A 15,936-nucleotide genomic window follows, 5' to 3' on the forward strand; every position below is an offset into this window, starting at 1 on the left:
GAGCGTGGCCTAGGGGATAGAGCGGGTGTTCTGCAACAAGAAGGTTGCTGGTTCAAATCCCACTCTTTCCCATCTGCATGTCTAAAGTGTCCTTGGCAAGATACTGAGCCCCGAAAATGGCCCCTCAAAAATACTGAGTGTTCTTAAAATGGAAGTCGCTTTGGACAAAAGCGTCAGCTAAATGACATGTAATGTAACAAGGCACCAAGTCAAGCTCTACACTCTGTAACCAGGAGGAAAACCAATTTTTAAATCACACAATTACACTCTTTGCAGGGGAGCATGAAAAGATGCCTGATGTATATTTGCAGCACTTTCTTTGGAAATGAAACCAGAATAAAAGTGTTGTAATCAGAAGGTGTTTGACACAGACCCTATCAGGACCACCACTGTGACTGCACAGTGCTGACGGACTAACATGGAGTTGGGACTTTGCTGCTATGAGTCTGCCCGAGTGAAATACATGTAGTGGAGGTGATATTTCAAATAAAGCTGCGACCAGCGTTTCCACAAGTCGAGCAAACAGACGGACACTGCACTACTTACTATAAACAGTGACATTTAGACATTTATGTGGATAAGCCTCAGATTGTGTTTGTACATTTACACACACCTTTACACCTTGGTGTGTGTGTGTTTGTACCTCCACACTGTGAGTGTGTGTCTGCATTCCTGCCAGAATGTGCTGAATTTACCTGGCCTGGTCAGCATGAGGAAGCAGCCAGGGGAAGATTGAGGCAGCCAGACGCGCTGGCCCCGGGGCTACCGAGGATATCATTACCCCGGGCGTGTAGCCGGCCAGAACAGCAGCCCCCAAGTCGCGTTTCATCAAGCTGGACCCCCCGTCTGTGGCGAGGGGGAGGAGACCGGTTAACCTGTTGTCCTGCAGAGAGAAGCGGTATTAAGCAGCAGGTGGAAAGAGAAAGCTTCCCGTGACTGGAATGAGGTGGAAACAGGATAGTGTGCAGTCAGAGAGTGAACCCGCAGACAAGCAGTGACAGACACACTCAAACTGTGGAAGATTGTCTCTTTTGAATTCCCTTCCCTGCTTCTTTTGCAGCTCGACAGGAAACCCTGCAGTGCCTCTCTGTGTGTGTTTGCATGCACGTTTTGCATAAAGTTTTGTTCTCTTACCCATAAGCCCCTTTTTCCAGTATCATTTACCGCAACATACAGACGTTTGGGCTTTACTTTGAGCACACACTGAAAAGCATCTCTGAAAAGTTCCATTCAAAGCAGTTTGCAGGGATATTTTTGGTGCGTGACTGACAGAACAAGTTGATGCATGGCCACTGGCAGCAACATCAGCAGTATCTCCGTACGGGAATTGGACCGTCTCTCCTTAGTGAGGTAACCCATAGGCCATGAATCACGCTGCCTTGCTCCACAGTCCTGTGGTCCCGGGGGCTGACAGTTTGACCGCTCCTCAATGTGGTCTCTCTCTCTCTCTCTCCTCTGCTCACGCTCCTCCCATCCTCATCACCACACATTCCAACCACCGGACTGGTCACGTAAGGTCATGAAAGCAGAATCGAGCCGAATAGAATTTAAGTTGTGTCTAATGCATGTTTGTTAGTGGGAATCCATTTGCTTTTTCCACATCTTTGCAGATTAATAACCAGCGTTTGTTGAGGGGAGTCATGACTGATAGATGACAAAAACCTCTGTCAAGGAGATTGTAATTGTGATGAACACAGGGGGAGAGCTCCAAAGACGGGTTTTCCTGTGTGTTTCTGTCTGCAGCTTGTCTGTTTTGGCAACTCCGACATGGAGCTTGTCTGGCAGCCGGCCCGTCTGGTCCTCTCCGGTCTCTTGGTGGGTCACTGGTGTTTGGATCACTGCAGTTGGCTGTTAACCACCGACTTGGACCGGGCCCTGCCGCAATGTGTTTGATTTAGCTTAGTCATTTATTATGTACACACAGTACAAAAAATGAAAGTCGTATATCACAAAAGGTTTGCCTGGAAGTGAAAAACAAAAGAAAACACAAAGGCAGGATGAGAGAACGAAGTACTGGGAAGCCCAAAATGAAGGCAGAAATTATTGCGACGATATTCATAATGAATTCACTGAAGTGTTCAACCAATTATAATCATATTTGTTGCTTTTAAAGAGCAGCTTAGGCGAGTACAAGTTATAAATGGACAGTTCATCCGGTGCAAGAGAGGCCCTTGAGAGAGTGGTTTTAACAGTGCCCCAGGCCATACTCCAACTGAGTTAAACACACCCTGACGTGTGTGCTTGTGTGTGTGAGAGCGAGACATGACACGTCTGAGGGTGTGATGTAGTCACTTCCTCTTACTGGACTGAGCGACTGTTGTCAGCTTGACCCTGCGCCAGTTAACCCCTCACCACCCCTGGCACTGCGGGTGAGGGCCCCGGTTGTGTGTCTGTGTGTGTGAGAGAAACAGATCTTATGTGTGTGTGTGTACAGCATGTGTGTTGGCAGACCACAGGTGTCTGGTCACGGTGTCAGGGTGTTAAGAGGTCTTCGGAGAGGCCCCTGACTCTCAGCATCTGTTTTTCGGAGGGAGGGGAGCGGCAGAAAAGAGGAGGAGAGGTTGGCGAGGGTTACCAACACACACCCTGAGGGGTGTTGGGGGCAGTAGCTGACAAGCAGGTGCCTATGTTGACAATAACCCTTCAGACTTGAACCCCAAGCACACAGCGCACACACTTCCAATAAATCCTGGAAAGTGGAGTGTAATTGCACAGCCTGATTGGAGGAAATCCAAAGGGAATCCCCCTTTTACACACACATCACTGGATCTCTTTGCTTGGGGTCAAAGGTGAGAGAAATAGGAGAACGCATACAACTCCGACTTTTCCCTCTGACTGTGTGTGTCTTTGTGTGCGTCTCGTTTGCGTGCATGATGAGTGCAGTCTCCCCACACATGGGGACCATGTGAACACATGCTTCAGCTACAACAGGGAAATGGGCCCCGGCTTGTTTCCTGTGATACCTCTTCTCCCAAGTCAACGTATACTTAATGTACATTAGCAACTGTGATGGAAATTCTGAGTTTGTGCTTCATATTGTTTTTGTAAATATGTGTGCGTGTGTGTGGGTGTGTGTGTTGGTAAATGAAACCCATTGGACTGAATGTTTGTTAGTCAGGTGTGCCACTGAAAGACTGGCAATGATTATTTTGGTAAGGGGGGGGGGGTGGCACACAGCAGGAGGTCGAGGTAAATTGGAACAGCTGTTGATTAACATGAGAGCTTTCTCTCTGTTTTTTTTTTTTTTCCTTCTCACAGTAGAGGAGGAGGAGGAAGATGAGGAGATGACGGAGGCCAAGCCATGCCCAGAGTCAGAGCAGCCGGATGAAGACGACAACAAAGAAAACAAAGAAGGTACGAGGACGGACGGATGATGGAAATATAAAAACTACGGAGGTCAGACTTCTGTCGACCACTTCAGGAATTATGTCCAAGTTTTCTTAAATTCACTAGTATTTCCCTCTCATAAACTAACTTTATATATGAAGCAGTTCATGCCTCAGGCACTGCTATTTACTGGATATAATGATTGCTCTACTTCCTCCTGCTTTCCAGAAATGAAGCTAAAATATCCTGGAAATGGAGCCAGGTAGCAGGGTCCATGACAGAAACAATCTTTGAAACAATATTTTTTATCTTTTACTTTATAACTGTTTAGTTTGATCCATGTCCCATCAACTAACATGTAGTAGGCTGTTTTCATAACCTGTACTGCAGCAAGGCACCAGGTGGCAATTGAGACTCTTTGGCTTCACTTTATGGTATCATTCATGTTCTCCATCTTTATATATAGTCAATGGTCACTACAGGCATCCCCATTCATCATTCTTAAGTCTTCACTCATTGCTGTCATGAAACACGGTGACTCGTGTGTCACACCCTCTCCCAGGCAGTGGGTGTATCAGACGGAAGGGTGGGGATATGTTGCGCCGGGGGTTAAGACGGGGCCAGCATATCAGCTCCGTGGCATGTGAGGGTCAGCGCTGATTAAAAACCTGTCACTTGACCACTCCCCCCGACTGCACTTCAAAGTGGAGAGGAAAAGAAAGAGAGTGTGTGTGTATGAATATGCGTATGTGGAGGGTTCATGTGGTAAAAAATAAAGACAGAGTTGAGTGATGATAGATATATTCATATTCAGCCACACAAACACATCCGTGACTCTGTCTGAATCACACAAACACACACACACATGCACACAGTGATGTATATACACACATTCACTCATAAACACACAGTCATCCATCTCCTCTCCATCCGGGCCTATTAGAAGGTCTGGCCTTTGATCTCTGCCACTCGATTCACTGGGTCTTTTCTGACAACTCGTAAGAAATACAAAGGGATGGGGGGGATCAAAGTCAAGAGGCAGGGTAAAGGTCAAAATATGTGTGTGTCTGTGCATGTTTGTGTGTGTAAAAAAAGAGGGAATTGCATGTGTGCTTGGGGACAGTGACTTCAAAAAGGGGACGGCGTGCTGTGCAGCCATTACGTTCAAAGGGAGGCGGGTCGCTCAGAGGGCTTTGTTTTTCTCTTGTTTATGAAGTTCTTACTGTTGTTTTTTATTTGGAAAGGTGCATTAGGGAACTGTTTGTAGTTTATTATGTCCTGGATGTGATTCTGGTTTTGTTAGAGATGAAGTGAATGTTAATCTGACATCAGGCACAGAGGTAATACTGTGGGACAGCTCTGCATCTGTGAGCTGGTAAATGATCATATAAGGGTAGTTCTCAGTAGGATGTTTGTCCTTTTAGAGTTAGAAGCAGACGGTAACAGAGTCCAGAGTCTCAGGCACATTTATTAAACTTTAAATGTAGTGGTTCATTTTTGGGAATGCCTAGAAATTATATGATACCTTGTAACTTTGTGAATTATATGAAATTTAGGAAACAGAAAAGCTTATTATAAAAAAGAAAAACTCATAAAAGAGGCAATCACAGCCATTGCCATTTTTGAATGAATACTGTCATGTGAGAGTGCTTTACATAGGCTCTTCCACAAAAGAGGAACCCTGGTGATATACTGAAATAACAATAAATTGAGCTGAAACAGGTCAGTTGTTAAGTAAGTAAATCAGAAATGTATCTACAAATATATTAGTGATTTTTTTACTTTTAGATGATGTATACATTTTAAGAAAGTCACACTAAGTGGAATGATTTTCGTTTTCTCTCAGTATGTTATAAATATAAATCCCTCACATGCTTATGCGTACGCGTCCATCTTCCCTCCATCAGGCTCATTTCCGGTGCTGAGGGAGCTGACAGAGGAAGAGCGGCAGCAGATCCTGCACTCCTCTGAGTTTCAGAGTTTCTTTGACTGCAGCATCCGAGTGATGGAGAGAGCTCTGGCCGAAGACAGCGACATCTTCTTTGACTACAGCGGCCGAGACCCGGAGGACAAAGAGGGGTGAGCGGGGAGGAGGCGGGGAGGGGACAGGAGGAGGGAGGATGTGTTTGGATGTGTAAGCACATGTGAGTGTTTACTTGCACGCTGCGAACTGAGAAAATGCACTGAGACTGACTCATACCCACGGTTTCACATCCAGGGGCCTCGAGGCTCCTTTGTTCTTCAAAATGAATGTCTTCTTGCTGATGTCACACTCTCCGGGGGTTAAAAGGTCCTGTGTTCTGACAACCATCACATCCTGAAGAGCATCGTCCTCTTGCCATCTGAAGGGTCGTCTCCATGTTATGTTATCCATGTGGCGGTTGAAGTTGTAAGAGTCATAAGTGCAAAGCTGGTTCAGTATCCACAGAAGAAGGCTTTTTTTACCGACTCACTTCAACTTTGACCGCTGCAGCCACAGAGAAGCATCAAGCCTGTGGTCAAATAGAGATTATGTCTAAAACAGGCCATGACCCAGCGCTTAACTTCAGTGCCCTTCTTATTTTTTTCTTCTTTCTTCTTTCTTCTTTTCTGGTAACGTCTCTCTTTCTGGGGTGACAGACAAAAACTGTGGTGGTAGCGGTACGTCTACTACTGTGACCACTGACCCAGAACTTTTCACTTTTTAAGTTAACAGATATGTTTAAGGTTCGCACTAGTGATACAAATCCAGTCAGAAAAACTCTGAACTCAGTTCCTCAGGGCAGATTCTACTTTCTGAAACATGCAATTTGTTGTGCTGAGAGGAAAGACATTTTTAAAGAGGTATTTAAGCAAATTAGTAATCCATGTTTATAAAGTTGGGAGACTCACAAGGGACAGATGAAAAAAGAATGGACAAAATCAGAGCAGTAGAAGTAAAAAAGCTACTTCAGCAACAACAGTATACAGGCTGAGAAGTTCTTGCTGAGTAGACTGAACTTGATGTGTTAAATGTTTGGATTGTCACTTTAAAATAGGTTTCTAGTTTCAGTGTTATTTTATTAAAAAGTAAAATAATGTCATAGTATGATGTGTAATTCCTAAGGTTTACTGCTGGCTTATCTAAGGGAGCCCCGCTAAAGGTCTTGATCCCTGAAATCCATAAAGTGAAACAAGTTGGTCCCGCTGTGTCACGTAGATTAAGGCCATGATCACAAAAGGATAACTACTTACATACTTTGACAAGTGTCTGATGTGGGACTAGAACACATCTGTTTTCTCCAGGTCTGCTCAAGAAGTAACCTTTGACCTTTTGACCCTTTTCTCTGCTCTCTGCCTCCAGAGACTCTGGTAGTGGCTCCAGTCTCTCTTTCAGTCGACTCTTCTATGATGAACACTGGTCCAAACATCGCGTCGTCACCTGTCTCGACTGGTCCCCTCAGGTAAAGCCTGCAGCCTTTAGTGCGTTACTTTGAATCCCAGACTGTAGATAAAGATGGACATCATGATGGCTCCACTGAGGTGAGGACAAATCAACTCGAACACCCCCTGGTTGCTGGCTGCAGTAAAGATCCCAAACTCTGCCTCCTCCATGGTAGCAGATGGGGCATGACTACACATGAAAATCTGACATTTTTTGTTTTAGGTCAATTTAAACACAATGATGTTTCTGGCTCCAATTAAGTTCAAATACACAAGATGGCAGCACTCATATCCAGGATATTTTGCCTAAATAGTTTTTCTACAATGGGAGGAATAAGACACACGTCGTCCATCTTTGTTTACTGTATAAGTTTACTGTGTGTGTGTATCACATCATAAAAGCAGACAATCAAGTTTAAAATCTTTGAAACTGAGGAGCACGGGAGCAGCTCTTTCATGAACTTGTTTGCATTTATTAACATACACCTTTTCTCTCCCTCAGTATCCAGAGTTGATGGTTGCCTCCTACAACAATAATGAAGATGCCCCTCATGAGCCAGACGGTGTTGCCCTCGTGTGGAACACCAAATTTAAGAAAGCCACACCTGAGTACATCTTTCACTGTCAGGTACTCATCCAACTTCACTCACATTTCAAAATTCTGTATAACTTAACGGGAATGGCCTGTTTCTGTGAACAGGAAGTTTGCCATTTCCTTTTTTGTCCCTTTAGATGGGTTGAATTGTGAGACTTTAACTGCCACAGAGCTTCAGTACATTGTGAAAGAGGAAAAAAGTGTCCAGTTATCTACAGCTCTCCTTCTCTTTTCTGCTCTATAATGGCAGAACCTTTGTGAGTGAAAATAATGCACGAAAAAAAGCAGATATCCTCCACATGCGGTCATTGACCCTCCTAGACTGGATTACTTCTGATCAGTGCCTCCTGAGACCAGTTGTAATGGAAGAAACTGAGGTTTTGGTGAGAAACAAACTCATTGACAAGTGTGACGTAAATAGCAAGTGACACTTCGAAAACAGCAGAAGGAAGGAGGGAGAGAGGGGGAGAGACAGAGGATTGAAGGACTGGGTGTGAGGGCTCCACGGCTCCCAGGAGACAGGCGAGGCCATATGGAGACGTCTTGGTAGTAAAACGATGTGGCCTACCGCTTCCTAATCCCAGGCTGCCACATGTATGTGTGTGTGCGTGTGTGTGTGTGTGTGTGTGTGAGCCCACCCACATTGATGCGGCATCTAATGTCAGAAGTGCTGCTTCCCAAAAAAGCGAACTTGGAAACAAGCAAACCACCATAGATGTGAAAATACACCTGTAGTCGTATAAATGTCGCAAGCAATCGGATCACTGTGGCGGCGTCAGACCTTCACCCACATACTCGCACATTCAAGCTTCGTTCACACAGAGGAAGTGGATTTCTTCTCTTTTTTCTTAGATGCACAGAGAACCACATATTCCTGCAGACCACACGCTGCGTGCAAATATTTCGATCTAAAGCTCGCCATACAAGCACAGCTCCATTATGGATTTTTAAAGGCCTCCATTCTTTCAATGCACCATAATTTACGCTGCTGCTGAAATCCATGTGGTCTTGGGTATATATTACAGCCATGCATCTTGTAGCTGAAGGATTCAGTAGTTTTTCCATGTGGTTGTCTGACAGAATCTGTGCAGTGAATATCTGACTTTATTAACAGTGCTGTTTCTGAGGATGCTGATATCGGAACTGTCAGTGTTGAAGCATCAGATGAAATGCTCATCATTAAAGTGGGGCTTCAATGTGCACAAGAGTTAGTGCAAACACACTGATGAGAGGATGATGGATGAAATTTAATTTTGTAACAGAATGACACATCGTCCTTGTAGTTTGTTTTGAAGTCCTGACACACACAAACCACCTCTGTACGAACACAGTCCATTTTGTTCCGAGTGAGTGTTTACTGGAAGGGTGTGCGTCGGATGAATTGATATCAGATGGAGAAACGAAGGAGAAAGAAAGACTGAAAGAAAACAGAAACATTCAAGTGCCCCGCTTTCCCACCCAAACATGTTAGTCAGCGAGTTAGTGCGGCCTGGGAGTGTGCCACGGTCTGTTCACGAAGGGAGAAAGAGAAGTAAATGACAGGAAAACAGGAACATAAAACATAAGACGTTGAGAGACGGCTGTGAAAAGATCAGGGATAAACAGACGAGGATAAGATGTGGATAAGATAATGAGATGTGAAATGAGAGAGAGGAGGTTGAATGTCATTGGGCATCAGCCCCGCCTCCTCCTGTCGTTGCTGGACTTGGATGAAAGGAACGTAGGAGTGGTTAGATGAGAGGAGAGAGGACTTTCCTTTGCAAACAGGGTTGCGGCTCTCTAGTTAGCCGCAGATCAAATGGCTCTTAATATGTGAGCATGTTCTAACTTTTAAGGTTTTGGGGGACGCTGGGGGGGCCTCTTCCTCTACTGTCTATTTTTATTTTCACCGTCCACCTCCCATCCCTATCTACACTTGCTGTAGACATGCAGTACATGCAAGTTGCATCCGCCACCGTGAAACACACTGGTTTGTTAACTGACATTTTAAAGCTGAATTTGGCATTAGTCTATCACCGTTTAGTTTTTTTGAAACCAGTAGTAACCATATTTGGAGGAGTGGGCCTGAACTCGACCTACACCTGTGACTTGCACCCATTGGACAGCACTAGCTGTCAATCAGACCACATCCATGGCCCAATCCTAGAGACTTTACATAAAAGAATGTTGCAGTGTTTCCTGACAGATTGCATTTAAAATACGCTACTTTGAATTGTTTATACGTTGTATGTGATTTCTGGAAATCATCTTGTGACCCCCTTTCTGTTTCTCATGACCCCTCAGCTGGTCCCAACCCCTAGTTTGGGAACCACTGGTCTATTTGAATCTAATGATCGCAGTAAATGCTGTATTGGAGAAGACTTCAACCTAGCGATTGAGACCATGGACAATATTATAGTTGTATACTATTTCTATAGAAACTGACAGGTTTCATATACAGTCTATGGGTACACGCATACATACGTTTTCCTGGGTTGGGTCGGTAGGCCCCGTGCGACCTTTGTAGTTCATCCAGACTTGCCGACAGGAGCAGCTTTCATCTGGTGGCTAGATAGGTACATGGGTTGACCACTGCATGAGGTTGCGCACGTGTTTGTGTGTGTATTGCGCACATGAGTAAAAGCTGTGGTGTGTGTGTTTGAAAGAGAAAGGGAGTACAGATACAGAAGAATGATAGTGCTGGGCCGGTATTGGAGGGTTGGGGTTTGTGGTTGAGGTCTGGTTCAGCGGGGGCTTGATTGTATAACGCTATGGCTTGTATGGGGCTTCATGTTACAGACAGGGTTTTGGTGAGGTCAAGCTTCAGTATTATCTTGACTGGGTGTCGGTGTTTGTTGGGTGAATGGGCTCAGCAACTGTCATTGTTCCTTAACTTCACCAGGGTTTAAATGGTCTTGGTCCAACAGGAGACATTTGTCTTGTCGGGATGAGACGATCTTAGAAATTTTTTCATTGTAGTTTTAGTTGTTAGAGCAATTTCTGAATTTGTATTTTGACACAGAATAATGCAGATTAACTTCTGTGAAAGAATTGTTGTGTGTTTCCACTAGGCACTAGATAACTATTTCTCAAAGAACAATTAGTCACCTTTCACTTTATCCAAGCATAGTTCTTGACATGGTGGTGGAAAGTAAATTATTTAAAAGCTGGCATTCGTTTAGTTTTTTTGGAGGAATGTCAGAGTCACTTTAGTGAAGTGCAGTCTGGGAAGTGTGCTCAAATATTTTTGCCATTCTGCCGTTGTGCTGTTACATTACATTCTATAGCAATTATCAGGGAAACAACTCTTGACAAATCTAATTCCCATATAAAATGAACAGAAAATAAACAGTTCACAGCTAGGTATTCATTTCTATCTTTCCTTTCTGTTTAGCTCTTATTATTTTTACTTTATACTTCTCTATCTTCTTTATCCAATTTCTAATTTAACTTCATAATTCTGCATGACACAAAATATGAAGTGTACTTTAAATGATATCTAACAGTGGTTTGCATTTATCCAGGTTTACCTACAGTAAAACTTATATCATCAAGTTATAACATATCTTTTGAGTATGTTTTATTATTTGCTGGTTTATGCCATGAAATGAACCATAGAAATACATTGAGATACAGGGGCCCTAATGAATAAACTTTGTCTGATATTAAACAGTATCTAGTGTATGAAGACAGACTTTATAATCCCCTTAAGGGTTGGAGGCAGTTTCATGACCCTCACTGCAGGAGCCATTGATCTGTAATGCAGTGGAGGAAGTGTGTGATCCATCACTGAGTGGGTTGGGTTTGTACTTTAGTAAAGGGGCTACTGCTGCTGTGCCTTCCCCACATCACGGCCTTCTCGGCAGTTGAACCCATCATCGCCCCATCCCAGTTGGGTCCAATCTTGTAACTTCACACCAGCCTCTCAAGTGGACAGAGTCCGACCACATTAAAGGGCCTGTTTGACTTAAAACCTCTGCCGAAACCCCCAAACCACACGCCTCTCTGCAGCAACCCCCGCCGCTACTGTCATATCCCATTGGACTCAGTCATATTTTTATTAATATCTCGCTGCCGAGCGTCGCTCCGAAGGCCTTTGGCTCTTTCAGAAAGGTTGAGTAAGAGAAGCGGAACAGCCAGGGAGGAGAGGGAGTGAGAGGGACAGAGAACAGAGAGAGAGAGAGAGACAGACAGAGAGACAGAGAGAGACAGAGACAGAGAGACAGAGAGAGAATGAGCAAGAAGCAGTAGCATTATTTACAAGCTTTATCCGAGATGGAACCCATGTGAAGCAGCATTGTGTCCAAAAGCTTAGCAGAGAAATCCTCCAAGTGCTCACTGAGCAGATGGTTAAGACTGTGCGACTGTATTTGATTTGTGATATATGACACAGATGTAGCTACTGGTGAGGAACATTCAGGGCTCTATTTTTACAATCCTGTAAGTACATGGTCTCAAAGTCGTGGAGCAAGTGCATTTTGGCTCCAAGGTTGCAGTGTCAGGTGCAATGTTTCAAAAGGTTTGTCAGTCGCCTGATTATTCATTTGTGTTTTTAACATAAAATCCAATAACCTAAGGTGTCATCCCCCATTCCTTTAAAAGCCCATTGGTTGATTGCTGTTATTGGCAGATTAACCAGGTTGCAAGAAGGAAAAAGCTTCTCTGCAGAGGAAACAATTCTACTCATGTGCAAAGTGAAAGTGCCCAAGCAAACCATCTCCAGCAACTGTAGGATTCCAAACACACACAGTTGTGCACATGTTGCACACCAGCAATTTTGCAGGCACATATTTCTATCTTGTTAATGTGTCCTTAAAATAAACAGTGGAATCCTGCGTCACTGACTTCGGACCAGGATTATATTTGTCAGTCGTGCTGCAGCTTTCTGCTGCCTCAACATAGCGATGTGCCAACAACATGCGCCTGACCACAACTCTCTCAAGACCCACACGCCCATGGGTACTCAGAGTGCATTCGTATTTAACCATGTGGCTGCCAGATGGGACAATGACAACTGTGTGTTTCAGAGACTGGCAAAGACTCTTGTGTTGAGCGTTGTGCGACTTTACACCTTGTGTTAGATAGACGTAGAGTGTTGAATTTTGTCCTGAACTGGATTAATTTGTCCAACTTTGACTTTGCTGATTGACGTCACTTTATTTGTAAATCGCCATGTAATGAAATAGAGAAACACAAACTTAATTGGTTATATCATGTATTAATAGGTCGCAGCACAAGCAGACAGTATCTGTTGATCATGGTGTTGTTAGTGAGAAGAGCTTTGAAAAACTTCCCGAGAGACGTAAATCACAAACTAAATTAGCTCTTGAAATATTCACTGTGGAGAACTTTAGACTGTTTTCAAAAAAGTTATTTTGAAAGGATGAAATGATTTAGTTGCTGAAACAGAATTTGTACCAGAGACGAATTAAACAGAGATCTGGGTGGTAGGGTTGAACAAGCATTATATTTATAAAAATGAATCCAACATTGAAGCCGCAAACCAGCAAAAGTGAAAATATGAGCCGGGCAAACAAACAAGATATGGAAAGTAAAGGGAGAGGAGCTGCAGAAGGGAAAGAGGGAGAGAGAGAGAGAGGGGGGGGGAGAGAGAGAGAGAGAGGGGGAGAAAGGCCTGTTTGTGCTCCGAGAACCTCCTCCTCCTCGTGCTTTCACTCCGGCAAACCCTCATTCTTTGCTCGGTGAAATGGAGACTGGGCTTGGTATTTCTCTCTCCTTGCCAGAAACCGCAGAGTGACAAAATCTGTGGGGTGTCATAAACGAGCAAAGCCGGGGGGAGAGAGGGAGGAGGAAGGTGGTTGCCGGGGCGGGGTAGGCTGAGGAGGGAGAAGGGATGCAAGAGAAAGACAGTGGGATCCATCTGGTCCTGATAAGGCGAGAGTGGAAAACACATGTGTGCGGTGAGCGAAGTGGGGGGAAGACGGGATGGAGCATGGATCTACGATATACTGTCAGTTGTGCCCTATCAGCCCCCCCACCCCTCTCGCCTCCCCCCTTTTCTTCTCACCACAGCACTCCTCCTCCGTCTCTACCTTCCCGAGTCGACTGGAGCAACAGTTTGTTGCCCGAGGAAAAAGAACGAGAGACAGAGAGGAGGAGGCAACAAAGGAGGGAGTGTTCCCCTCTCTCTTCGACTCTGTCATTCCTTCAAATCTCCCTAATCCCTCGCTGGGTGCCATCTTTCATCGCTGCCTACCATGTGTGTATTATCCTCTACAGAACACTTCCCATTAATATAATAAGGGCTGCCAGAAGCACTTAGCCTTGTGAGCCTGTGTGAGATATGGTAGATGATACTTTGTGTGGGTGAGTTTCTCCCACACACACACACACACACACACACACACACCAAACACACACACACAAACACAGCAGACCTTGCCCGAGGAAAGAAATGAAACCCACTGTTCTGACTGCGAAAGTGTCTCCCCTGCAAAACTTTAACAATTCATCCTGGGGCCCATACACCAAAGTGACTGTCGCCGCCGCTTTTTCATCCGGTAGACGTCATCCCCCCCTCCCATCACCTCCACATCCTCTTCGTCTGGGCTGGCAGGAGATGACTTGGCAGGTGTCTGACCCGCGCTGCATGTGAGATGAGAACCGTGCACAGAACCACTCTGCGTTTTGAAAATGAAAAGTCGGGCTCAGTGGTGTGTCAGCCCCGATATGGAGATGCAATCATAGCGGGAGCCGCGCCGACAGGAGAGTTGTTGAGGTGTTATTTAGACAGATGGGGTGCGTGTATGACTGGTATGTCCAGGCTTGTGAATGTGAAATGAAGAGGAGCTGCAGGGGAGAGGGAGGTGCGTATGTGGCTGCATCTGATTTAAGGGAAAAGTTCCACATCATGGGAAGTAGACTATTGTAAGACGCTCATATACACAGAGTTACATAAGAAGGTCTGTGCCACATCTGTGTCTGCTGCTCTACAGCCAACACCCGTCAATCCTTCCGCCCATTGGTCCATCCATCCATCCATCCTTCTGTCCTTCTGTCCTTCTGTCTTTCTGTCAATCCATCATTACTTCATTCATTCATTCTACACTCTTATTTCTTCTTTATTTTGGCACTCTGGACGGTGTACTTTTTCTACACCATGTTGCATTTTGTGTATGTCCTTTGAATCGTTCAAAATGCAACCCAGACAAAGCGAGATGAAGAACTTCTTAGGTTCTGGCACGTTCATGAGGTCCAACATGGCGCACCGGGAAAAAAAACAAAGGCGAACTCCTCTACTGAATATGGGAAAGGAGTCAATCATCTTTATTTGGAGGGTTTACCCAGGAGTGAAAAAAACTGCATAAACCTGCTAATTTTCATTGTAAAATATCTGGTAGTGTATCCACTCAATTCTGATTGATATCCCTTGCAAATACAATAGTTTATAATTATGTTTGCTGTCTGACATTGCCTTTATTTGGGGCAATGATGGCAGTGCCTCATACATGAATGAATAAAAAGTTGAGCGAACGACATGAGCATAAACCCGGCATCCTATAATTCAGCTCTAAATTCAGTCAATAATTCCCTACATGACATCTAAACTGAGAACCCGTCAAACTGTTCCCCCAGAGCTTAAATCATAAACTTCCTCATGGTGCGGGACAAATTGATCTCATTTCAGCGCCTAATGACATACAGTGGATTTTAAGAGGTCTTACTCCAAAGCATATGTGCAGATTTGACATGTGTTTAGAGGCGTTTAGAGAGAATGGCTTTTATTCTGAGTCCAAGTCGTGGCTGGCAGGCGCCTCCGACTGCACGGTCGGGACAAAGTTGGTCTAATTTTCAGTAGCTCTCTCACTAAGCCTGACAGTACATGAGGGAATGATGCCGTCAGCTGTGGTTTCTTAAAAAACGGGACTCGGAGTTTAGTCGGGATTTAAAGATGCACAGTGATAAGATCAGGGGTTAAACTAACATATGGAGCAAATAGAGGGGTCTCTTGATCCAGCTTATTTCTCATGTGAGATGTTTAGGGTGAGAACAGTCGGGATGTTGTTTGCTTTTGTGTTTATATGCTTGTGGATTTGTATGTTGCCTATAAATCTTTGATGGTGTTAATGGTAAAAGTAGAGCCATGATAAGATCGTATAGATACAGGTTTCTGTTGTGAGGTTAAAGATAACAGTCTGTGATATTTAAAACTCAAAAAAGAAATGGTTTCATGGTTACTGTCACTTCAGGCAAACAGATCCGCCTTTACTGGCTCTTTCGAAATAACTTTCCATGTGCCGGCTCCTGGCTACATCTATTTTGTCTGTTCGGACAAATCTGATTCACAGAATTAACTTAACCAAACAAAGAAACACACATTGCTTGTCATAAGTGTGTAAGTGTGTGTGTGACAGGATGTTTCATTTCTTAGTCCTTCTCTGCTTTCTTGAGTCCAGTGTCCTCCAGGTTTAGTGTCACTGCTTTCTGACGACTGATGAATGGTTTCAGTGGTGAGCTGTACCTAGTTAGTACTTCTGTTCATGTGGGTTTCTGTGAACTTGGATGACAGGGAGGGCAGGACTTGGGTTTTATTAGCCCACTGATGGAGTCTGGGGGAACTGACCTCAGACAGGAGCCTGTCAGACGACCACAGAGGGCAAAGATCGTCCCAA

At 44.5% G+C, this 15,936-nt stretch overlaps 1 protein-coding gene across 2 annotated transcripts in view; it reads left to right on the forward strand.

The window, feature by feature from the left end:
- LOC133973005 (cytoplasmic dynein 1 intermediate chain 1) overlaps nt 1-15,936 on the forward strand; it is a 56,992-nt gene that overhangs the window by 23,179 nt on the left and 17,877 nt on the right. For both annotated transcript variants that reach the window (XM_062410660.1, XM_062410661.1), the window contains exons 8-11: nt 3,259-3,354; nt 5,235-5,406; nt 6,650-6,749; nt 7,232-7,357. In XM_062410660.1, coding sequence (XP_062266644.1) covers nt 3,259-3,354; nt 5,235-5,406; nt 6,650-6,749; nt 7,232-7,357 — 494 coding nt within the window. The remainder of the gene's footprint in view (nt 1-3,258; nt 3,355-5,234; nt 5,407-6,649; nt 6,750-7,231; nt 7,358-15,936) is intronic.

Source organism: Platichthys flesus, chromosome 17 (genome assembly GCF_949316205.1).
Source record: "Platichthys flesus chromosome 17, fPlaFle2.1, whole genome shotgun sequence".
Lineage (NCBI taxonomy): Eukaryota > Metazoa > Chordata > Actinopteri > Pleuronectiformes > Pleuronectidae > Platichthys > Platichthys flesus.